This window comes from Solanum lycopersicum, chromosome 10, assembly GCF_036512215.1.
Source record: "Solanum lycopersicum chromosome 10, SLM_r2.1".
Classification (NCBI taxonomy): domain Eukaryota; kingdom Viridiplantae; phylum Streptophyta; class Magnoliopsida; order Solanales; family Solanaceae; genus Solanum; species Solanum lycopersicum.
This window is the reverse complement of record NC_090809.1, coordinates 63904731-63927927: the sequence shown is the minus strand read 5'-3', so window position 1 is coordinate 63927927 and position 23197 is coordinate 63904731. Positions and strand designations below refer to the sequence as shown.

The 23197-nt window shown below is 35.0% G+C and overlaps 3 protein-coding genes across 9 annotated transcripts; 2 read left to right on the top strand and 1 right to left on the bottom strand.

Moving 5' to 3' along the window:
* The first annotated feature begins 1224 nt into the window (after positions 1-1224).
* Positions 1225-5632, top strand: LOC101259598 (IQ domain-containing protein IQM3-like). Its single transcript, XM_004249778.5, has 9 exons — positions 1225-1529; positions 1821-1935; positions 2489-2554; positions 2680-2768; positions 3275-3362; positions 3663-3809; positions 3900-3992; positions 4566-4667; positions 4812-5632. The coding sequence occupies exons 1-9, from the start codon at positions 1327-1329 to the stop codon at positions 5214-5216; spliced, it is 1308 nt and encodes a 435-aa protein (XP_004249826.1). The 5' UTR covers positions 1225-1326; the 3' UTR covers positions 5217-5632.
* Positions 4607-23134, bottom strand: LOC101267950 (protein ELC-like). Of its 5 annotated transcripts, XR_011212039.1 has the most exons (3): positions 21743-23125; positions 5406-9223; positions 4607-5311 (listed from the first exon to the last, which is right to left on the bottom strand). XR_011212039.1 is itself a non-coding variant. In XM_069290317.1 (2 exons), the coding sequence occupies exon 1, from the start codon at positions 22973-22975 to the stop codon at positions 21764-21766; it is 1212 nt and encodes a 403-aa protein (XP_069146418.1). In that variant the 5' UTR covers positions 22976-23125; the 3' UTR covers positions 4715-9223; positions 21743-21763. The 5 variants fall into 5 exon arrangements, 4 of the variants coding, with proteins under 4 accessions (XP_069146418.1, XP_019071622.1, XP_025883620.1 ...); XM_069290317.1 differs by having other exon boundaries at positions 4715-9223; XM_019216077.3 differs by lacking the exons at positions 4607-5311; positions 5406-9223 and adding an exon at positions 19617-20042.
* On the top strand, positions 6503-19608 carry LOC101243944 (BTB/POZ domain-containing protein FBL11). Of its 3 annotated transcripts, none has more exons than NM_001310149.1 (19): positions 6503-6757; positions 6860-6910; positions 7674-7794; positions 8639-8780; positions 8880-8948; positions 9857-9945; positions 10038-10143; positions 10497-10533; positions 10622-10773; positions 11476-12022; positions 12608-12883; positions 13563-13708; positions 14331-14657; positions 15741-15984; positions 17465-17520; positions 18180-18260; positions 18612-18656; positions 18737-18805; positions 19104-19602. In NM_001310149.1, exons 4-19 carry the CDS (start codon positions 8766-8768, stop codon positions 19275-19277), a joined length of 2433 nt encoding a protein of 810 aa, NP_001297078.1. In that variant the 5' UTR covers positions 6503-6757; positions 6860-6910; positions 7674-7794; positions 8639-8765; the 3' UTR covers positions 19278-19602. The 3 variants fall into 3 exon arrangements, with proteins under 3 accessions (NP_001297078.1, XP_010312318.1, XP_069145754.1); XM_010314016.3 differs by having other exon boundaries at positions 6576-6757; positions 8902-8948; positions 19104-19608; XM_069289653.1 differs by lacking the exons at positions 6503-6757; positions 6860-6910; positions 7674-7794; positions 8880-8948 and having other exon boundaries at positions 8642-8780; positions 19104-19608.
* Positions 23135-23197: the final 63 nt, after the last annotated feature.

Here is a 23197-nt window from a genome sequence, read left to right as displayed (position 1 = left end):
TAGAAATCACAAATGAATATTTTGATAGAAAAATTTTCTTTTTAATAATTGTTATTAGGTGATTTGAAATATAAATTAGTCTTATCATATAAATAATTTTAGTATTTCTAATGTTGAAAATAAAATATTAGCCCACCAACACTGCGTGGAGTTGACTAAATATATATCGTTTCTTCAAAATGGTGTGACAGCACTTATTAGTGGCCAGATCATGATATTGTTATATTTACCTCAGTTATTAGTGATGAGATTAATTTATTTTATTAAAAATATTTAAGATTTAAATAGACATTTAAATATTTTTTGATTTATACTTTTTTGTATAATTTTTTTTATATATATATATATTATAAATTTTTGATAAAAATCATTTGACTGATCATCATTTACTATAAGATTATATCATTATTAATATTATCTCTTATATAACATAGGAGTATTGATTTGATGTATTAAAATGACATGTATTGCATATTACTAAAGAAAATTACTCTTTATTAATAAAGGTGCCCTCCATGAATATAGAGAAAATGATGTGAAATCTTTTATTGAGCCAGTGTTTTTATTCATAATTAAAATCCCTCACAATTCTAATATCTTAATTTTCTACTTATACCAAATATGGTACTGAATATAACTAATATTTTTTTCGTTTTAAAAAGGATGATTTAGTATGATTTGGAATGGAGTTTAAGAAAATAAAAAAAGCTTTTTAATTTTGTGATTTTAAATTAAAGTTATGTCAAATGTACGAGGACAATTTTTTTAAACGAAGAGAATACAACTATGCATAAATTGAAAAAGTGTACCACATAACATATTATTTCATTTTTTCTCAAGTTATTTGACTTAACACGATATTTAAGAGAGAGAAAAAGCCTTTTAAAATTTATGTTATAATTAAAATATAAATTTTTTCAAATGTCTTTTGCCAAATTAAACAAGGTAAAATTAAACAAAGGTTGTGAAATAATACTACTTTTCTATTTCATTTTATGTGACATTTTTTAGATTCAAATAAATTTATTTTTTATCATAAATTTTTCATGAATCATTTAAATACAAAAAAATTATAAATAATTGTGAGTTATAGTACTTTTTAGATAATTTATAAATATATAAATTTTATTTTAAAAAAATAAAAAATTTCATGCGTAAATTTCCGAGTCTCTGACAGCAGAATAACGTACAAAACTAACGGATTAACCACGTAGAGTATATGCATTAATGGAACCTTTTAGCTCATTTTTATAGCTCTGAATACTGAATGAAGTTCTAACAATTCGCCTCTGACGAACTCAGAAAAAACACTATCTTTATTGTTCAATGGAAGTGAAAACTCTGTATTCTTTGTCTACTTCTGATTTCACCTCTCATGATGAGCATCATCAGTTTCCTTTTTCCGATCGCCGCCGGCCGGAATGCGACATCTCTATTTCAAATGCCGCCATGAAAGTCCAGAAGGTTTATAGAAGTTATCGTACTCGGCGCATGTTAGCTGACTCTGCCGTGGTTGCTGAAGTTCTCTGGTATTATTGCTTCATAAGTACTTAAAAAAACTTCTATAATTAATAATATATATAATAGATTAGTTTAATATAAGAATCGTCATATAATCGATCTCAATTTGCTATTCGGTGCATAAAAGTCTATGTATGCGATTTTATCTGCATTTTTGGAAGAGACTGTTTTCACAACTCGATCTCTGGTTGCGCGGTGCATATATTTATACTCTGTCTATCGCAATGAGAGGATATAATTATTTGAATAGCACTCTAAAAAGTACTAATCGTGTATATTTATGTGTGATGAATTTGAAGGTGGCAAGCTATAGATTATGCTAGATTGAATCACAGTACAGTTTCTTTCTTCAACTTCTTAAAGCCAGAAACCGTGTCTTCCCGGTGGAATCGAATAAGCTTAAATGCTTCCAAGGTATTCTTACATTTCTATTTGAGAAAATGATCAAAAACAACAATTGTACTATCATTTTTTCGCGAGTTTTACACAAGCTGTTCCATTTTTCTACACTATCATCATCTATGTATATTAGAACACGCCTAGTTGAGTAGATGGTGATAGTACAAGTAAGAAAAGGAGACAATTGATAGTTGGTTATATTTCTATTTGAGAAAATGATCAAAAACACAATTGTATTATCATTTTTTCGCGAGTTTTACACAAGCTGTTCCATTTTTCTACACTATCATCATCTATGTATATTAGAACACGCCTAGTTGAGTAGATGGTGATAGTACAAGTAAGAAAAGGAGACAATTGATAGTTGGTCGAGATGTGTTTTTACGTAGAGGTGACAGTTCAGGTAAAAAGAGGTAACAAATGATAGTTTGGGTGTGAAATTCGTGAATAAGTGATAATTTAAATGTGTTTTTGATCTTAAGTCTTCGTATTTCGAGTCATAATATAACAACTTTCAGGCAGATTGTAAAGAAATAAAAGAGGAAATTTCTAATATCGTATTGCTCAGGTTGGTAAAGGTCTGTCCAAAGACGCCAAAGCTCAGAAATTGGCTTTTCAACACTGGATTGAGGCGGTGAGTTACTGTGCCTTTCTCCTCTGGCTTTTCGTTATGCTGCTCTTTTTGAAAATTTCCCACTTAATTTGTTTGATTTGTGTAATTTTTGTTTTTCTAACCTTGATATTGTACTTCCACTATAGATTGACCCACGCCATCGTTATGGGCATAATTTGCATATTTATTATGAAGAATGGTGTAAAACTGAATCTGGTCAGCCCTTCTTCTTTTGGTAAGATTTTTGACATTGTTTGTTCAGAAATTATTTTTACAAAATTCATTGTTTAACATTTTTCCAATTTTTTTTGTAGAAAGTGAAAAGATTAGTTGTGTTTGGTCTGAAATTCCTTTTCCAAATTTTAAAAAAATGGACCATGGCCTAGTTTAACCCCAAAATCGATGAATGAGAATTACCGAAGACCATGATCTAGATGTGTATGAACCTAGACACATATCTAACTTGAAACTTTTTGCATTCGAAACAAACACTACAACCAGAGCTGTAATTTTGATTTCCATTCATAGTGATAGGATAATATCCAAATAAGTGAAAGCCTATTTCAAGATTGTATACTGTTTCTAACCAACATTCTGCATTATTGGCTTCTCTTTTCTCTGGTGCAATTTCATTGCCACAAGGATAAAATAGCATGTATTTTTCTGTGAATCTATTTCTAAGATGTAAGAATCCTGAGGATGGTCTGAAAGGTTGCTTAGAAGTTTCTTAAAGAACTGCAGGTTGGATCTTGGAGATGGCAAAAAGGTTGATTTCGAAGAATGTCCAAGATCTAAGCTTCAGAAGCAAATTATCAAGTACCTTGGACCTGTATGTGTTGAATCTTTTGTTACTTATGCACTGCATATCGTTAATCTTAATGTCAATCATTAATTATAACAGACAATTGGCTTAAGTACTTTTGCGGATGCTGTTACTCTTTAGTCTTCATGATAGATCTGATTAGCACCATTTTATACTATCTGACATAAATGTAGTTCTTTTCCATGTTCAAGTTGCCTATTTTTGTCGCTTGAGTGAGGCTGTTAACTTCTGCATTATCCTTAAGTCGCGTTGCTTGATATTAGCGTGCGTTTCCTGATTTCTTCCTCCTAATTTTTCTTTAATCAGCAAGAGAGAGAACATTATGAATATATTGTTGCTGAAGGAAAAATTGTGCATGAGAAAACTGGAAATGTTCTTGATACAACTAAAGGGTTACCAGGGGCAAAGTGGATTTTTGTGATGAGCACGTCAAGAAGACTCTATGCTGGTGAGGTGAGTGGTAAACAGTTAATATGTTAATGCAAATTTTGATGATTATCCTTTTTCATTCATAATAAGGTTTGTCTTTGTAATGTTCTTCAGAAAAAGAAAGGATTGTTTCATCATTCCAGCTTTCTTGCTGGTGGAGCTACTTCAGCTGCTGGAAGACTAGTGGTAATGGATGGAAGAGTTGTGGTATATAAGTTTCTCTTATCTCAAATATTTCAATTGTGTCTGTCATCTAAATTGTACTCACGTAGCGGTTTGTGATAGTAGTTAAGAGCATATATTTCCAATCATACTAATTAGGTAGTTTTCGTCCCTTTTAGTCACACTTGATGTCTTCTGACTTCAAACCAATATCAGCTGGCTGCTGCATGGCTAATGCTGAACTCATACTTTCTCAAATGAGAAAATACTTGTGTATGACAGTGACAAGATCCAGTTAAAGTCTAATGTTCGTAAAGTACTCTTCCTTACTGAACGATTCTTTTCATCACTCATAAAACCGCACAATCCAAGTTGATATACCACCTTCTATGTAATTTCTTCTCGTCATGCACCCTGACTCTTATAGATGAAACTCTAGAAGAAGAAAGCTGTTCTTTACATAAACGTATTCAGCTGCTTTATTTGCAACTGAAAGGTGTTAAAAGGACGGTACGCTTCCTGAATTCTGTACATGCAACTTGAAAGCTGAGTCTAAGTTTCTGTTTACAATCATCTGCTTGGAACTTAGCTGTTTTCTTGACAAATTATTCCTTTCAGTCTATTTCAGCATATAGTGGACATTATCGCCCAACAGAAGATAGGCTTGACAGCTTTTTATCATTTCTTAATGAAAATGGGGTCAACCTGGATGAAGTTGAGGTTGGTCTTTTCTTTTAAATCTCAACTAGTCGAGCTGTGCTTACCTTACTGACTACTCTACATATGATTTTACCTGCCTTTTCTCATGATGAATTATCCACTTTTAAACTAATATGATCCTCGTGTTTTCTGATCTATCATCAGATAAGAAAATCAAATGAAGACTATGAAAGCTATGGAGACAGAAAATCTATTGGAAGTGGCTATACATCTGATTTTTCAGCTCTATCAGATTCTCCTTCTCTAGCTGATTTTCCAAAGGAAGAGAAACCAGATGTTCCCTTGAAATCAGCCCAAAATCTGGTAGCTCAAACGAGTAGCCATAACCGATCCCTCTCAGGCAGTCTTCAGATCCCAATAGCAGAGATGTCAAGGACTCCAATACTACGAAGGATTCATTCCGAGAAGTCTCCAAAGTCCTATCAACTTCCCTTGGTGTGGTCAACAGGTGCTGGACCAAGAATTGGCTGTTTTGCTGACTTCCCTGCTGAGATTAGATGGCAGGCTTTGGAACTGACTAACCTCTCACCTAGACCTTGTTCTGTATGATCAACTCCCATGCCGGTTCGTACTCCTCAGCTCATCACTCTCCACTTCTTGGCAATGGCTCCATAACTCTTCTATAGCTAGTGTAAATGCTTGTTCTGAAGATTGCACAATGTTCATAACACGCAGCGGAAGACAGAAAAACAATCCTGAAAAGTTTAAATTTACTTTAATATAGGTTTCGATACAAACCTGGTGACGAGAGTCGTATTCCAATATAGTACTAAGACTGTGTATCCACACCAAGATCAATCTGTTCTTCATGTTCATCCCCCTCCAAATTTTCACTTTGCTGATATAATATCTCTTGTGTAGTATATATCTATATAGAATCTGCAATTTTAGCTCTCTTCATCCAGGCAAACAGAACTTGATGTATCAAAATTTCTTATCAAACCAATATCATTTCTTTCTTCTCATTGGTGCCATTTAAGATAGATGTAAAAATAACACAAGTCGTGGGGTTTGTATGGTACAGAGGAAATGTTTTTCAATTTTCTTATGTTTGTTTCGTCAAAATATTATGAAAAATGAAGAAAATGACCGGTGAAAATATAGTTTAGAATATTCTCTTATTTAGGGAAAGATATCTTAAAAGAAAAAGTAAGAGGAGAGAAGCATTATTTTTACTCGTTTACTAAGCTTATTAGTTGATTTGTCTTATTTATAAGTATTTTTTCTATAATTTACGCCTTTCACAAAATATCAAATTGACAAATTTTATATTATAAGTAAAATTATTTGGATAAAAAAGAAGAGGATAGAAGCTTTCATGCTCATCTTTGTACAAGCAAAGCATTATATCAACGGTTAATGTAATTCTACAAATAATAAATTAACAAACTTCTGACAAAAACAAGATCAATTAGAAATTAAAATCATAAATTTAGTTCAAGAATTTGATAGCTTATATACCCCTTTAATATATTTTCTACAATGCTTATTAATATAAGAATAAATTAAAGTGGATATGCACGTTATTCAATATTTCTTAAGTATTGATACTTATTTTTGATAGAGTATTATTTCAATACGTCGAATATTTAAAGAAAAAAAAATTTACAAATAAAATAATATAAGTGTCAGCAAATAAAATATAAGAAGATAAAACAATATTTTCTTAATTTCTTTTATTAAAAAATAAAATAATATAAATTAATATAAATATATAAATTTTTTATATTTTGAACATTGGACTCAAATGCAAAAACAATTTCTTTTGGTTATTTTTATTTATAAATATTAATAATATGTGAACATATTAAAAGAAATAAAGTATTTTTGCATTTGGGTCCAATTTTCCTCCTCCATCTTCACTCTCAAGACTGAACTACCTGAATCCGGTACCAAAAACTTCCAGTAATGGAGTCCGACGTCGATACTGCCGACGGCGAGACAGTAATTCTCAACTGTATCGACTCCAACGAGTCCAGACTAGACGGAGATCGCGAAGAGATTGTCATTTCAACAGCTGAAGTCAGTCGATGGGACTTAACATTACTTGGCCATCGCTCAATCATTAAAATCAAAGCTAATCGGCAAAGGCAAATTACTTTTTTTTTGTTTATTTCTCTCTGTTTTACCTTCACACCTATAAAAAATAAAGTGAACTTTTTTTCGTTTCACTTGATTTTTTTGAAGTGCAGGCTCATTCGACAGTCTTCGTACTTTCATGGACTATTGAGTGGAAGCTTCAGGTATAAATTTTTTTGTTAAATTTTACTGAAATTCAAATGTATTGTATGAGTTTGAGTATAATCGTACAAATTTGTTTTAGTCTGAAACGAGTTGGGAACACAAAATACTAGTTTACTGCTTGTTTCTTAGTGAAGCGTTTACCAATGGCTACTTGTTTTATGTCTTTCTGGAGCAAGTTACAATAGTTAAGCTACCCTGCAGCTACATGCTTTGGCAGATTGGAGACTCCTAAATTATTGTAGTTAAATAGAATAGAACCTTAGACCTCTTCTAACTTGAGAGTTGAGACTCAACCAAACCAATAAGGCAAGGCCTTCAATGTTTACAAATTCGATGATATATCTTTGATATAACATCTTCTTTGTAAATATTGAAGCTACTAACAGAAAATGCTGCACTTGTTACTGTTCAAGACGACGTCATGGCACTTGGAACTTCCAAATCCTAGATCCACCTTTATTTTTATTTGTCCCGAAAAGAATGTCATTCTTCCTTATTTACAAACAATTTAACTTAAGCTTTCTATTCACTCTTGTGAAATGATTTATAGCCATAAAATGTTTATGGCTTTGTTTTAGACCACAATTTTCAAAAGCCTTAGCCTTCCATTCTTTAACTCCGTACCTAGTTAAAACACTGTTACATAATTTGGGACACAGGGAGTACACGATATAATATGAAGAATTTAGACAATATTATAACATAATTCCTTTCTTTTGAGAGATTACCTTACCTCTTTATTATATGGTTCAACTGTTTCAGTGAATCTTGTTGTGACTCTATATCTATTCATTGGGACATGGAGTCACTTCTGAGTATGTTGCAATTTATCTTTGGATGCTCATTAGACCTTACTTCAGAAAACTTCCTTCCATTGTATGAGGTAAGAATTCCAGTTGCAGTATGGTTGTCTACAATTAGTTTTATTTGCTGAAAAGGATTTTCTGATGTTTTATCTGTGGGTAACTTGGAAACCTGTGAGAGTACTTTACTATTTTCTGTTATCTTATTGATGTCATAGTGCCTGCCAATGAAAAGTCTTGCCCTTGTAATGGATAAAAGTTCAGCATTCCTCTTTTTTTGAGGTGGATGGGGTTAAATTAGGTACCTCTATCTCACCTTATATGATACACTTTCCTTTCTAGTCAGTCCCAAAAAAAATGACACATTTCTTTATTTGACAAATATTTAATGACACTATCAACATTTTTTCACATGTTGTGTCCACTTATTTGGCAAAAAGTACATAAAAGTGTACTTTCCTATTTTAAAATTTTATTTGTTTTAGGGATAGTTTTGGAACATTGTAAAGTCTTCTCATATTTCTTGAACTCCGAGTCCAGTCAAACTCGAATTGCATCACATAAATGATCTCTTTATTGGGGGTCACTAAAGAAGGTGAAGCTTTATGAAAGAATGCTACATTTGTCAATTATCATTGTGTGCTGTATTTGCATTGAGCCCAATGCTAGAATACTCCAGGAGAAAGCATACTCCAACTTTAGTTCAGAAAGTTTTGTCTTTTGCATCACAATGTTGTTGGAAAGATGTTCATTTTCCCTCTTTGATGTTTTACTATATCTTGAAGGTCCCTTTTGACTGGATATTTGCTTTGCAAGTCTCTGACCGGTGATCAGATACAACCTGTTGGTTGTATGTCTAATAATTTATATATCTGATCCTGAAGTTTTATTAGTAAGAATCTAATCTGATATTTATTCTGTCAGGCTGCATTATTTTTTGGAGTGGACAAGCTTCTTTTGGTTTGTCGAAGTTGGCTGGACTACGTAACATCTGAAGTCAGGATTTGGCCTCCTGAATTGTGTTTAGAAGATTTGGTCCATATCTGGGATTATGGTAGAGAGAATGGTAACAATATCTTTTATTTTAGCAACTGGAAATATGATATTTGCTGCATATTGCTATCATATTACATTTTAATGTGATTCCATGGGTTGTCTCTTATAGATTAACATGGAATATCATGCAGCAATTGATTTTATTCCACAGCTGACTGGTTATCTGGCGAGTAACTTTGTAAGTGCTTAAAGTGTACTTTGTCCAAGTTCCCAAATTGTTCTGCCATTCAATGTTTACTTGCATTGATTGGTTTGATTTGGAAGTATAAACATATAACATACCTCGATGGATGGTCAACAAAATCATATCTGCATACCTTTTATTTTTCTTTGTCTATTCATGCTCGTCCTTGATCTCTCTCCCTTCTCCAGTCTTATTTTCCCCACAATGTAATAACTGTCTTTTTTTCCATTTCCATCATGCAATTCTTTTCTCTTTTCCATGGGTAACTTCTGCAAAAACAAGTTCATCAAAAATTTTGGCAGCAATTTTGCTGTTTAGTTGCAGTAACTTTATATCATTCAATGGTAAGGGCAGGCGTATTCTAATTTTCTTTTGACAATTTCTCTGGAAAAACTTCTATTTCCTGTGGTTAGAGTTAGCCAGTGAGTGTGAAATGTGAATTTTGAGAGTTGTTACCAAAAAAAAAAAATGTGAATTTTGAGAGTAGTTACCAAAAAATAATAATTCAGCATAGTAACTGAAATAGATTTGTCTTAAAACTAGCAACTTATTATGCAAATAATTACTACAGTAACTAAAACAATTTCAACACATTTTCATGCTATTAGATCTGTTTCAGCTTTTCAAATTTCTTACTTCACTCTTGTAGTTAATAGTGTGTGTGCTTTTTATGTCAATTGTGCTGAATATCATAAGTATATAACTTTGAATATAAATAGGAACATTTCTAGCTACAAACAAGCCCAGGATCTGTTGCAGTGATTTAGCAACAGAAGCCAGAGAAAACATGTTGTCCTTCATATTAGTCTTAATTATTCTGAATTATTTGTTGGCATGTCATGTCAGATGATTCTTTCTACTTTCCAACAACTGTTCCTGATGAAATTTCTTTCTTACTGCAGATATGGATGGCATCCTGCGACTCATTTCACAATGTCCCTTTTGAATTGTTGCTTACCTGTGTAAAGCAACCTTGTTTGACAGTAGATAGGTAGGTATTCTCTTTATCTGGAAAAACAAAGGCCTGTCTGATGCAATGTCTCATTTCAACTACAATTCTGATTTCATGGTGATTTTTCACAGTGAGAAGCATCTTTGTGATGCTATTCTACTATGGCTTGCCGCTAACACCAACCCATCTGATCGTTTGAGCTCCACTGGTGATGCTCGCCTTGAAATTCTAACAGAGGTATATGATATTGTTGGGATTGATTAAATGACGTGATGTTTCCAATTGAATTTTGTCTGTATTCATGTGGGTCAGAGAGGCTTAAAAGGGTGGTTGTGACAATTTCTAGTGACCGCATTCTTTCAGCTCAATCCCTTTCTAAAAAGGTCTTAGTGTGAAATGAAACTCATGAACAGCTCAATCCCTTTTGGGTGCAAGAAATTTTTTCCACTACTCAAAAAATTTACAAATCTAAAAGCTACAAGCTGAAGATTTATGATTCTTGCCCCGATATCTCTGCTACATATGGATTTGAATTCTTTCTTGATTAGACTGACTTAAGTAATTTATGTGACCATTGTCTTTGTTAACAGATCCGTACTAGCCTTTTATCATTGCCGTTTGCTGCTGGTATGAACAGTCCTTTGAGATGTTACTTTCAAATAATGCTCAAGTGTTGTTCCTTCTGATAATTTCTGTATTGTTGTTCACATTTTAGTGAAACGAAGATGCCCCTTCTTCTCAAAGTTTGCAGAAAGAAGTGTGGTTGCTATCTGTAGTTTAGCTGCCTCCCGTTCCTTTATCTTAGCAGACATTCTTGGAGGTGGTGACTGTAATCAGCTCAGGATCCGCTTGACTGAATATACTAAGGTTTACATTTTACCAGCATCCTCTCAGTGTTTCATTTTTCTTTAAATGCCACACAAATGTAGTCCACATAACGACTCACAGTTGTCTTATCCATTCTGATTGATTGACTAATTAAAGATTCTAGATGGCTTGAAATCTGGGGAATAAAGTGGCAAGTCTGACAACTAATGAAAGTCATTTCACATGAAGTTCTTTATATTCTTATGTAGAAGCAAAATGATAACAAAAAGAAAAACAATGAGTGTCTACAACTTATTTTAGACCTAGACATCCTTTTCTGTTAAGAAATAGATTTCTGAATTGTGATAGCTTAATATCTTTTTGCTTTGTGTCGTCTCTCAATATATAGAATAATGCTAATATTTTGCAGACAATTCAAATGATGGGAACAAATGACTCTGCTGATAGTTTTCACTTCACCCTATCTGTTCTTGGAGACTTCCCAATAGTTGAACTTGCTAGTACTTTGGGCACGATTTCTAAATTCATCTTTTTCCCTTTAATCACTTGTTGGAACTAAAAGATTAGCACATTCAACATCATCAAGAGTAGGGTTGCTCGCTTGAATATAAAATATTACTTACAGTGTAAATGTGAAACAATCTTTTTTTCTTCATTTTCCCTCTTTTTTGATATTCATACAATGTTATCACTTAACAACCATTTTCATTGCTTAATTCTTTTTCTGAATCTCCTGTGTAGATATTGGACCTTTCAGGCTGCCCACAAATTAATCTGCCTCTTCTTCTCCTAAACATGCTTCCCTGTTCCTATTATTTGGACAAATTGCTGATGAAGAAGCTTAATCAGCTTTCACTCAAACTTGAGCGCCATGCGGATATATCTCGGATTTCATGGGAAACATTCCCTGTTTTGACTTTTGAAGCAGTGCAAGTAGTGGATGTTTCAAATTGTCCTATGCTGCATCTTGAAGCTGCCATTGAGTTCTTTTCCAAGTCATTTCCATCCCTAACAACATTAAAAGCTGCTTATATTTTGACCTTCAGGACAATGAAGCTGTACCAATTGTTACAGAGATGTCCACTACTCTCAGACATCGATCTAACAGTGGACAGTACTCCTGTAATACCAGCAAAGGTCTCAGTTATATCTTCATTTCCTGCTGTGATGCTGCAGATATCAACATCTCCCAATGATGAGACATGTCCTGATGTACCAGTATTTCACTTTTCTAGGCAGCTCTCGAATATTACAAAACTCATATTGGAGGGTCGAACAGATATCTATGGTATGATATTTGGCCATCTCTTCTAGCTCAAACCCCATCCTGACCAAAGGAAAAGTCTCTTTCCAGGAGACCATTTTTCATTTTCTGGCCTTTAGAAATGATCTTTTTTAAAGACCCAAGTACTTTTCCCACTTCATTTGATTCTTGGTTAAAAGGTATGAGCCTAAAAGCATGCTTAGGAACTAACCCAAAAATAATACCTGATATGTTGGAAAGCTTATATACTGAAGGTGTAGGGAGGAAAAACCACTGTAAAAAGAATCATCCTCTTATCTTCGCTTAGTTCCCGCCTATCAATTATGCAATCTATCTTAGAAAGTTCTTCCAAACTCTTGCTATGTAAATGTTGAGTACTGCATTTAGCTGTTACATTGTGTTCTGTAAGTGACACCACTTTCATTTTCTCATGCATATAGTTTGCAAATCACATCCAACAAATCACATCCATATGTTGCCTTGGAATCTCGTCTGTACGTACTCGAGCTGTTAGAGGATCTTTATTGGAAATTCAGCTTGCTTGGATGCTCTTAATGATATGATGCCCTCTGCATTGAGCTAACTTTACTTCTCTTTGATATTCTCCAGATTCTGATCTCCAAAATATTGCGGAGTGCTGTCCTTCCTTATGTTGTATTAACCTCAATGCATGTACGTCCATAACGGATTCTGGCATATCCATTTTAGTATTGAAATGTGTTGAACTGCATTCAATCTTTGCGTGTGATACTTCATTTGGACACAATTGTGTGCTGTCACTTCGCCGTAATATCTCTAGACTTGACGCTGTGGCAATGAAGATGGCAGACGACACCAATTCATTAGCTTACAAACTTCAAATTCTGCATATAGGAGGCTGTAAAGGTGAGCGATGTTCTAGATTTTGTTTTCTGCCTTGCCTCCTCCATGCCAATGTTTGTTAACAAAACTGAAGTTTGTACATAGAAGCTTTTATTTAAAACTATGGTTAGCAGTTACTGCTTTGCATCTTCCAATGTGACTGTTGATAAAATTTAGTTCAATGTGGATATATAAGAACTCCTTTTTCAAAAAAAAACTGCAAGCTTAAATGCTGAAGTCTTTCTGAAATCACAAAAGTAAGGATTTAGCAGAGGATGCTGCATGTTTTGGTTTCCACCTGAATCTCAGTCGAAGCAACTTACAACTCATTTAATTTCTTGATAGTTTAAAGAGTTATTTAATTTTGAACAATGACAGCTGGAACTTAATTTTAATCACTGCCACCTATATAACAAACAAAATTCTTGCTCAACTGTATTCAAGAGTGTTTTTTTGACTGTTGGAATCTCATGTAAGGATCTAAATTGTAAGATAAGGAAGCTGGCAATAATATTTGCGCTACATAATTATCTGTTGATGAAATACATGTGGGAATTTGAAATACTGATCAGTGTACTGACTTTCGAGGAATAGACAAAGTTACCATTTCAAAAAAAATATATATGTGGGACATGATTATATCCTCTTTTCCAGTTTATTATATCTCTTTCACTTAATTTTAGAACACTCTCTTCATTCGCAGGTATCAATGAGAATTCTCTTTTGGAGCTTATCTCTCAAACTCAGAGTATAAGAAGTCTTTGTTTGAGGGAAACACAGCTTGTCAACAATTCTCTATATAAATTTCCAGGATCATCACTGGAAATGCTTGATGTATCTGATACTAAGGTTTGTAAGCAGTGGAAGAACTTAAAGTCTATGTTCTCCAAGTTTTTTTGGAAAATATGTGATTTCTATGTTATCAGTTTGCTCTAGGATCAAGCTTTTAGGGTAAGGTGTTGATAGAGTGGAGGTCTTAGGTTGAACTGTAGTACCGCACCATCTGCCATGCTGAAAATAATATTTGTATGTTTTTGGCCTGTATAAAAGACTCCGACAGGCGACACACATGACAAAGCTGCCAAAGACTCAAAAAAGAATGCTACAATTTTAACAGTCGAAGCTCCTAAAATGGACTTATTCTGACTTTTAAATGTTTCTGGAAATCAAATATATGCATTCTGAAGAAAATGTTAAACGTCAGCAAACATCTATGCTTTCTGTTGCTAAACTCTCCACATCTCTGTGTAAGCTCCCTCCACTACATGGACTTGTGAGTACTGAGTAGTGCCAAAAACGCCAAGGTGTTTCACTTGGTTTTATTGACTTTTAGCAGCTCAGAATAGTTAGAAGGGAGCAATATTTGGGACTTTAATTTGGACTCTATAGGTGGAGCATTTGTGGAAGAATGATGTTTATAGACAGATGATTTGTCTGTATAACCAATATATTATTCATTTTGGAATTACAGGTTTCTTGCGGTGCAGTGGGTCATGTTGTCCGCGGAAATCCTCTTCTAAAATGTCTGATTGCCAGAGGCTGCAGGCATCTATTACAAGAGGAAAATTATATTCTAGGGAACTCTCCTGTATTATATTATGAGCTTGGGAAGTCCTGCAATTTGGAGGAAATTTCTCTTGGTTGGGGATTCTCGTTCTTTTCATTGGAGGCCCTGCGTCCAGCAATTAAAATGTTGAGGACATTTATTGTTGGTTTAGGTGGATCTTTAGGTGAAGATGGGCTCAAACTGGTACCCACCTTTTGTCCTTGGCTAGAGACCTTGATTCTTTATTTCCAGGTAATGTGTCAATGCAAAAGTTCTAGGTAGTTTTTTTGCGTAGTTTCAATCCAATATACTGCGTGCATATTGGATTATGCTCAATGAGCTGATGGGCTGAGGGCCTGAGCGGGTTTTCAATCATTTAAATTGTAAGGAAATGTAATGACAGAATAAGTATAGTCGTGAACGGTGGGATCGTTGCAACTCATTCCCAGATCTTGTTTGCCATTTTGTCTTGTCTATTCCAAGCATGGTTCCTCAAGCCTAACCACTTTCATGAAGTATTTCTCATTGTCTTGAGTTCTCTTTCTGTAATGTACCGCCTTCTAGTTTCTTTACTATAATGATGAAGTGTAATGATTTCTTCAAGTGTTACTTCATGTTTCTTCAAGTAACATTAAGTGTGATGATAGTTATCTTTACCTTGGATCTTTATCCTTAAAAGTTAAGGTGAGGGCTAGAACCTGTTTCAAGGTCCTAGACTAATTTACATGGTCTTGAAAACTAAAATTTCTTCGTTGTCTCTAAATCTGTTCATCATTATGTTAGATTATAAAAGCTTAGAATGATACCTTTTAATATCATTCAATAAAATTAAGAAATGGAATTTGGTGATTTTCCTGGACCTTAAGTTGGATTTTGATTAACACATTAATGATTAATCTTCAAAAAATATTGATATATAAGCTAAGAACTTGTGGTCAGATATATAAAATTTTGACATAAAAAGCAAACCAACAAAGAAATCAGGCAGAGGGCATACAATGCAAGTGTTTTATGATATAAACTTCTAATAATGGGACTTATCGGGATAAAGTAGGCTAGGCCCTGTGATTCTTTTCTCCAGACTTATTACATACAGGGTCTGACATACATCTGAACATTTATAAGTAGGTTTGTATGGATAGGAAATGTCAATTGTTCCATTTTATTGAGGATAGAAAAATCGGGGCATCCAGTTGTATAACACAATCTGTCATACCTTGTTGCACCTGGATATCTGAATTCGGTTACTGCATCTTGTCCGAGTCCTAGATGGTGTGCATTTTAGATTAGTGCTTGAAATCAGTGTTGCTTACTTAGTATTGCTGATCTTAACAGGTAGTATCTGATTCTGTTGTAAGAAATATATTGGAGACCTTGAAAAACTTGCAAGTCTTAGCTTTATGCTATTGCTTTGGTGAGATTTCCTCATTAAGCTTCCAGTCCAGTGCACCACGTTTGAGGAAATTGAAGCTTGAAAGAGTATCAACTCAGATGACCAATGATGATTTGCTTATCCTTAGTCGGAATTGCATGAACTTAACTGAGCTTTCGCTGGTGGGATGCAAACGTCTTAATTCAGGTCTGCAATACTCTCAAGAACATCTTGTTTTGAATTTGTATGATGTTTGAAAAATTCCCTTGTCTAAGGTTCATCCAGTTGTAACAAGCAAAATCCAGTTTGCTATACTTATTCCTTTAGATCAATTAGACAATTACAACCACCACCACACTTCAATCCCCCAAGCTAGTTAGGATTGTCTATATAAATACTCGCTATTCATGTGCTCCATTTGGCCTGTCGTTCTAATGTCCAAAATATTATATGTTCTCTAGCACTAGAAATCATGTACATCTTTTGCAGGCATGCAAATCTCTGCCAACACTAAAAGACTCCTAAGTCCTAACGAATATTGGACTCAAAGCAAGTGTACCAACATGATTTCAACAAACAGGATCACTTATTTTTCATTTTTTTCTTCCATTATGCCTTTATTTTCTCCAAGTTTTGCCTGGATTTCAAGCGACTTTAGGTGTTTTGAAACAAATTTTCCATGTGATTTTAGGTGTTCCTTATCTCTTTTCAACCATAATTCTGTCTTATTCCACGTCGTCTATGAGTTTCTTATGTTGGCAAAACATGTGGTGCATATATACTTAATTGTTTTCAAAAAATATGTATTCTATCTTACTTCTACTTATCCTAACTAAAAACCTCTAGAAAGCTTATCCCTAGTTCTAGTTTTCGTCAACATCCTCAGTGATGTCATCAATTAACAGAATATTGTCTGCAAATAGCATACCCCATGGGAACTCATCTCATAATTGGGGTTAACATGTACGGGCTAAATCACCGATAGAATATAACTAGTACAGGTTAAGTGCAAATAATTGGTGTAAACCTACTGCTATTGAGAACTCCTTTTGTTTGTCCTTACACTGCTCTCACACTAGCGGTAAAAAATGAGAAAAAAAAGAGTTTGGAAATAAATTGCTTAATTATTTCCTCAACTATTTAAATAGTGTTTACAAGTAATCCAAATAGAGAAAGGAAAGTAGCTCCTATTCCTAATTACTCAATTGCAAGTATTCCGAACTTTTTCCAAATTTACAAGGAATTGACCCTTGTCATGTTAAAAATGTCCTGATTCATAACACTAGTGATGGCTTCTCCACACATTCTTTATATATCTAATACTGATCCAGTTCTTCTCCAATATCGACGAAAGGGCATTTGTTGATACGCTTGCTCTAGATCAATAATGTAATGTGTAGATGTTCCTTCTCTCCCTATAAATTTTAATCAATCTCTTAGCAAGAATATAACCTTTATTATAGATCTACCTAGCTAAAACCAAATTGGGTGTTAGTCACTCTTTTAGTGTCCCTACATTTGCACTCTATCCTTCTTTCCCCAAGTTACAGCGCATGATTCATAAGTTAAATTTCGCTTTAGTTTGCAAACTTTGAAGCTCCATGTTGTTCTTATATATTGGAAATTTTTTGGCAGATCAACTATGAGATGAAATCCTGGTTGTATGATTTATAATGTTTCTTTGCAGAGTCACAAGATACTATTTCAAATGGCTGGCCAGGGTTGATCTCCCTTCATTTAGAGGTTCACCGTTGTTATTTTCACTCCACTTGCTGTATACTTGCTGAGTTACTTTCGTGTTTCTCTTGAAATTTCTAATTCTTTAAGCTGAAAAAAGAATTTGAAGTTGCTTATGTGATGGGTCTCTATATGCTTCAGGTTCCAAATGATCTGCATGGGGAGTTATGGGGAGGAGAAATACACTAGCGTGTTAGGTGTATTTTGTTTGGCCATTATATATTCTTGACGTGCAGTTGTTACAACCTAAGATTTGCGACCTGTTACCTACGTTTCTAACTAAAGAAAAAGGTTATTTCCACAGAGATGCATTTGTGGTGGGAATCTGAACTCCCTGTGTTCTGGACCTTGGGCCTAACACATTTTGTTTTTCCACGGAAGCATTTAAATAATTAGTTTGATTTCATGTCACTTTTTTTTACTGTTAGTTATCTGAGAACTCCATATGACTGGAGATATAGGTAGTTTCCTTTCAGATGTCGCATATATAGATGAGATGCTCAACCAAAAAGAAGAAATTGATCATTTAGTCCTTTCTAGCATTCTTTATGGCTTGTTCCATCACTATTATCTTGGGCTGGAAACTTATATTGTTTATTTCCTCTAGAAATGTAATTTAGTTACGTCTGTTTTCTCACAATTTCATGTGGTCTAATATTGTTTAGGACTGTGGTGAAGTAACTGCCCAGGGTGTCACTTCGCTTATGAATTGTCAAGCACTTGAAGATCTTTTACTACGTCATAATGTAAGTCTTCTGCTACTGAACTTTACGCACTTCTGTAAATCAAATAAAAGCCAAATGGGGGAGGATCAATAATACTGAATAATGAATTCCAATGGGCAGAATAAATATAAATACGAACTTAATCTGATTCATGTTTTCCTTTTCGTTCTATGGATGAGGATTTCTAGGAAGTCAGAGAGTCCAAACTCGCTATTTGAGCCTGTACAAACTTTAGGAAGTTTTTAATGTGGCTGACATGACATTCTTGCCATGATTTATCATTATGTGAAGTACCATATTAATCCGCTCTTTGAAGGTGCTTTCATAAGTTAAATGTCATTACTGAACTGAAGTTCAACTTTTGAATGATAGGGACTCGGAATTGACAGAAATTTTATTATCCGAGCTGCTTCAAGGGTAAGCATAAGATAATTTGTGTTTTTCCTTTCAAGACGTGAACCCTGACATTTCTTAATAATTTATTTTAATGCAATTAGATGCCACTGCTCCGGAAGGTAGCAGTCGACGTATGTGATGCAAAGGATGGTGACTTTGATCTTCCAGATGTAAGACCTCTAATCCGCTCTTGTATAGCTCATATAATGTGCTCCAGTATAGCTCTAATGTTGCAGATTCAGACCCCATTTTTTCTGCTCTTTTTCATTGTTAATCTCTTTTGCAACTGTAATAGTATTACTGTTTAGCTTCTTGCATACCTATGAGTAAAGTGGTTCAAATGAATCTTCTTTTCCGTGTCAAGGGGTGTTGCTTCTGGCATTGCCTCCATAGAAGTATTGCTAAGCAGTCCTTAATAATCTAGACACCCTCTACATTGTCATCCTGATATTTGTATGTCTTGTTCAGTTTCCTGACAGGAACTTCTTATGCATACTGAAGATTGCAAGATGCAATTTAAAAAGACGCTCTTTCGGTTCTACGAAATCCGGAACTTGTACAACTCCAGTGCATGCAGAGACTCTGATACTGACATGGGACAGTAGGAAACTTTCAAGAACTGTGGTCAAGGAAAGATTATAGCACTTGATAGCCAAAAATGTTAATGGCGACTCTTAATGTATGCACATTTACTGGCACAATGCTGCAATGTGTCCCAAAGACCTCTGATGTATTGCTGGGCCTGGCCAGATCAGTGCATAGCTGATGGCAAGAAAATAGGTCTATAATACAATACTTGGCATTCTTGGTCTGTTGTAACCTTTTTATTATATTCAACTGCTCGAGTCTGACACTACAAGGAAAAAGGCTAGGTTCTAATTAGCCTTTCCGTTGCCAAATTATATTGTGGAGATAGAACAAACACGAACTTTTATCATTATATATGAACTGTTTATTCCCATTGACACAAGTATAGGTTGAGGGGCTAAATAATTGCTTTTAAGTCACAAGTTTACACAATTTAGTACGTACATTGTTGTTGGGCGTCTGCCTACTTAAAAAATCATATTGTCAAACTGGCATAAACAGGCAGTCGTTAAGCAACGACAGTCATAAGTTACATGTTTCACCTGGATAATGACTATTTAGTATGACAGCAAAAGAGGGAGTGTCATCAAACAATCAATAAGCAAAACAAGTTCCATGTCTCATAATTTTTCTACTCAATTTACAGCTAGTGTCAAAAGTATCCAATGATTTTACTCAGTTTGCAGCTAGTGTCAACAGTAAATGAAGAACTCGAGACTTCACTTCAAGATAATGTCTGGAGAGCATCCCAGGCTATTGCGCCTGAACAAACAATAGCGACGAGCATGACTTGATCTCAAGTCTTCTAGATCAAAATGCCTGGGACATATTCCAATAAAAGTAAAAAACCCTAACTTAATCATTTCATAAGGACCTCCACTCCTTAGACCCTTAACTTGAAGCCAAACTCATCCCCCATATAAAGGATAGTACACCACCTCAAGTCATTCTAATCATTAGCAATTGCAGGCTATGTTGCTTAGACCCTCCAAAAATGTTTCTGCATCCATGATGGATTCTCTAAAAATGTATCACTTTGGAGGATCCAACACACAGAAGAAGCCCACCAAGTTCTACATGTGATGTTCCGAAAATAGAAAGATGTGATTTAGTAAATTAGAACCCACGGTGGGGTGCAACCAGGGAATAACTATCAACTCGTTTGAAAAGTTCCGTAATCACGGCAATGCCAAGATGTAGGTGAAAAGTTTTTGATGGAGGTGGACCAAGTAAACATGGAAGGTTTTAGGTGTTGACTACTGAGGCTCCCAGCCAAAAATTAGAAAACAAGCAAAAGAGCTAGTGGTCCATGAAAGACTACGGATAAACTACCTCAAATACATTATATAGTTTAACGTGTAACGATGTCTATATAGATCTAGTGATTCTCTAAACTAAGTACTTCTTTGTACAAGTCTAAAGTCTAAGCTACCTGTTCTATAATGGGGTGTATGAATTTCATAATATGGTTTTAAAGAGCCACACAAGTTCCTGGTTTTGGATTTTGAGTGTGATTAGATGGCACAGCAAATGGATGTTAATTGAGTACTCCCAGGTTTGCTGTTAGACACCTGCATTTTGCAGAGGTTAACTTTCTTGAAATGAACCCATTAAACAAGAAACCAAGATTTCAAGCATGCAGTCATCTACACACACAAACTCACTTTTCCACCACACCAACACTTGGAGGGGTTCTTATTTCACTTCGGAATAGTAAGGTCAATAAGATCCTATAAAGTACAGGTGTGTAACTGAAAACTCGGGACGAGTTAGCTTGGGTACTTGCCCTTTTCCTGAGTTTCCAATACACTCGAAAGCAAGAATTGGTACCCAAATGCTTACACAATATTCCAATTCATACGTGACATTTTTCATGTTTGGAACATTCCAAAATTTTGATAAGTTCTATTTCTTTGCAGCTTTCAATAAACCGAACCAGTAAACTATTTCAAATGTTATATTAAACTAACTTCTCAACTATTGCTGTAATATGTTCCGCTATCACTAACTATATAAGTCACACATCTTTAAACTCTTTTGTTTGGACAAACAGCATCAGATGGAGAAACACTCATGCTACATTGCTAGAAAGTTAAGTACACAAAGATATGCATATGCATTTGAACAGAATGTTGATCGCCATAACTATAATTTGAAAGAATAGACATCCATCCTAAAAACGGCCTAATTGCAAAGACTAAAGTGGAAGACAAAAGAGTTGAACCTCTTACTACTCAATTTTGGGAGAGTGACAGAACACTAATCTTGGTCCAAAATCACAATCCCATAGAAGTGGGATGACTTGACAGAAATGAAAATCGTGGATATCATTGTAGGGAAAATCCCTTTATGTGATTATACTTTTGGTAACAAAACGATACAAAACCAATAAATACCAATTAAACACCTGCACCAAAATGTAGTGTCAAAATCTATTGGTAAAGATATAGCACATTGACAGATTATTCACAAGTAACCAATCTAGAAATATATTGACCTTCAGTCTATTGCAAACACACCTGCAAGTGATCAGATGTCTATCACAATGCATATTGTGATGTTCTAGCAGCCATATTAGCAACTTGAGCCTGCATCTGAGCAGCCCTAACTTTTGATGCTGTAGCACGATGAAAGAATTGTTCGCGGGACAACAACCTGATGTTCCTCAAGTACTGGTCAAATGGTATTGCCCCGCCTTGTATAGCTTTGTCCAACGAATAAATCACATCCTCTAACGCCAAATCTGATGCCGTGCAATCCAGCATCTGCTTGGAAAGACTATCACACGGCTCAAAGGCCGTATCCACATCCACATTCCCTAAATTGGTCGCTTTCCCCTCATTCTCCCTCAGCCATCCCTCTAATACATCACTATTCATCAAAACCATCTGTAATTGCTGCTCCAACCCCTCTTTCTCATCCTGCATTTCCTTTAACCCTTGTTTCAACTGCTCCTCCCGCTGCTTCAACACTCCCTGAGCATTAAACAACCCATCCATATCCTTCTCCTGTGCATTCCTCAACCCAACTATATCATTATGCAAGTCAACAAGCAGCTTATCTGTCGCGTTCCGCTTAAAAACCTCCTCCGGATCATCATGTTTCACTGCACCATAAGGTGGTTGTTGAACTGGCCGAGGAGGTATCGCAGGCCGAATCCCATATGACCCGACTGGCGAGCTGTGATTAGGAAAACTCGTACTTGGCGGAGGATGAGGGTTAGGGGTAGGGGTAGGCCTAGGACTAGGGTTAGGGTTTGATGGATGTGCTTGTACTTTGGCATAAAGCGGAGGATCCCTTCCAAAAAAATGACTCAAATTACGAACCAATTCAACAAGATTCGAACTAGGGTATATCCAATTCTGCAAATACGGAATCGACACAATCCCAGATGGATTCACAAACGGATGAGGTTTCTTAATAACCATATCCCTAGTCGGATTCACAAAAACCAACGGCGGATGACGTGGGTAAGATTCCATCAACCAAATAATCACCGGAATATTATACGTACGATCTAGATAAACCATCGGAACAGTACCTACAGCTTGCAATAGATTCACAGTCCTTCCATCATTATGAGTAAATGAAGCAGTTTTCGGCTGAAGTGAAGGATACATATCGATTAAAGAAAGGAGATGTTGACGAATCAGCCATTTCACATCTTCAGCATAAGGAAGTGCAGCTGGACCACGCTGAGACAGAACACTGCTGAGAAATTGCTGGAATTGCTGGGGATTTGGAGGCTCCATTGAAGCAGATTTGATGTAGATGATGAAGAAAAAGGGAATGAATTATTATTTAATAGAGAATGAAAGTTTAATTTAGAGGTTGCTTCGAGAGATAGTGTAACGCGTACGGCGTGTAGATTGTAGAAAGTTTTATTTGATGAAATAACTGGGAAATTAACTATAGGGGGAGAGTGAAAGAGTTCACATATACTCTTTCCGTGTCAATTGTTAGCAAAAATTACG

What these genes read in the sequence shown, in the direction of transcription:
- LOC101259598 (XM_004249778.5), top strand. Translation starts at nt 1,327, where the DNA reads ATGGAAGTGAAAACTCTGTATTCTTTGTCTACTTCTGATTTCACCTCT. An exon ending in TTCAACACTGGATTGAGGCG is followed by an intron (nt 2,555 to 2,679) that starts GTGAGTTACTGT and finishes CTTCCACTATAG; the next exon opens with ATTGACCCACGCCATCGTTA. An exon ending in TTATCAAGTACCTTGGACCT is followed by an intron (nt 3,363 to 3,662) that starts GTATGTGTTGAA and finishes TTCTTTAATCAG; the next exon opens with CAAGAGAGAGAACATTATGA.
- LOC101243944 (XM_010314016.3), top strand. Translation starts at nt 6,576, where the DNA reads ATGGAGTCCGACGTCGATACTGCCGACGGCGAGACAGTAATTCTCAAC. An exon ending in TGATCTCCCTTCATTTAGAG is followed by an intron (nt 17,521 to 18,179) that starts GTTCACCGTTGT and finishes AATATTGTTTAG; the next exon opens with GACTGTGGTGAAGTAACTGC. An exon ending in GTGACTTTGATCTTCCAGAT is followed by an intron (nt 18,806 to 19,103) that starts GTAAGACCTCTA and finishes TGTCTTGTTCAG; the next exon opens with TTTCCTGACAGGAACTTCTT.
- LOC101267950 (XM_019216076.3), bottom strand. Translation starts at nt 22,975, where the DNA reads ATGGAGCCTCCAAATCCCCAGCAATTCCAGCAATTTCTCAGCAGTGTT.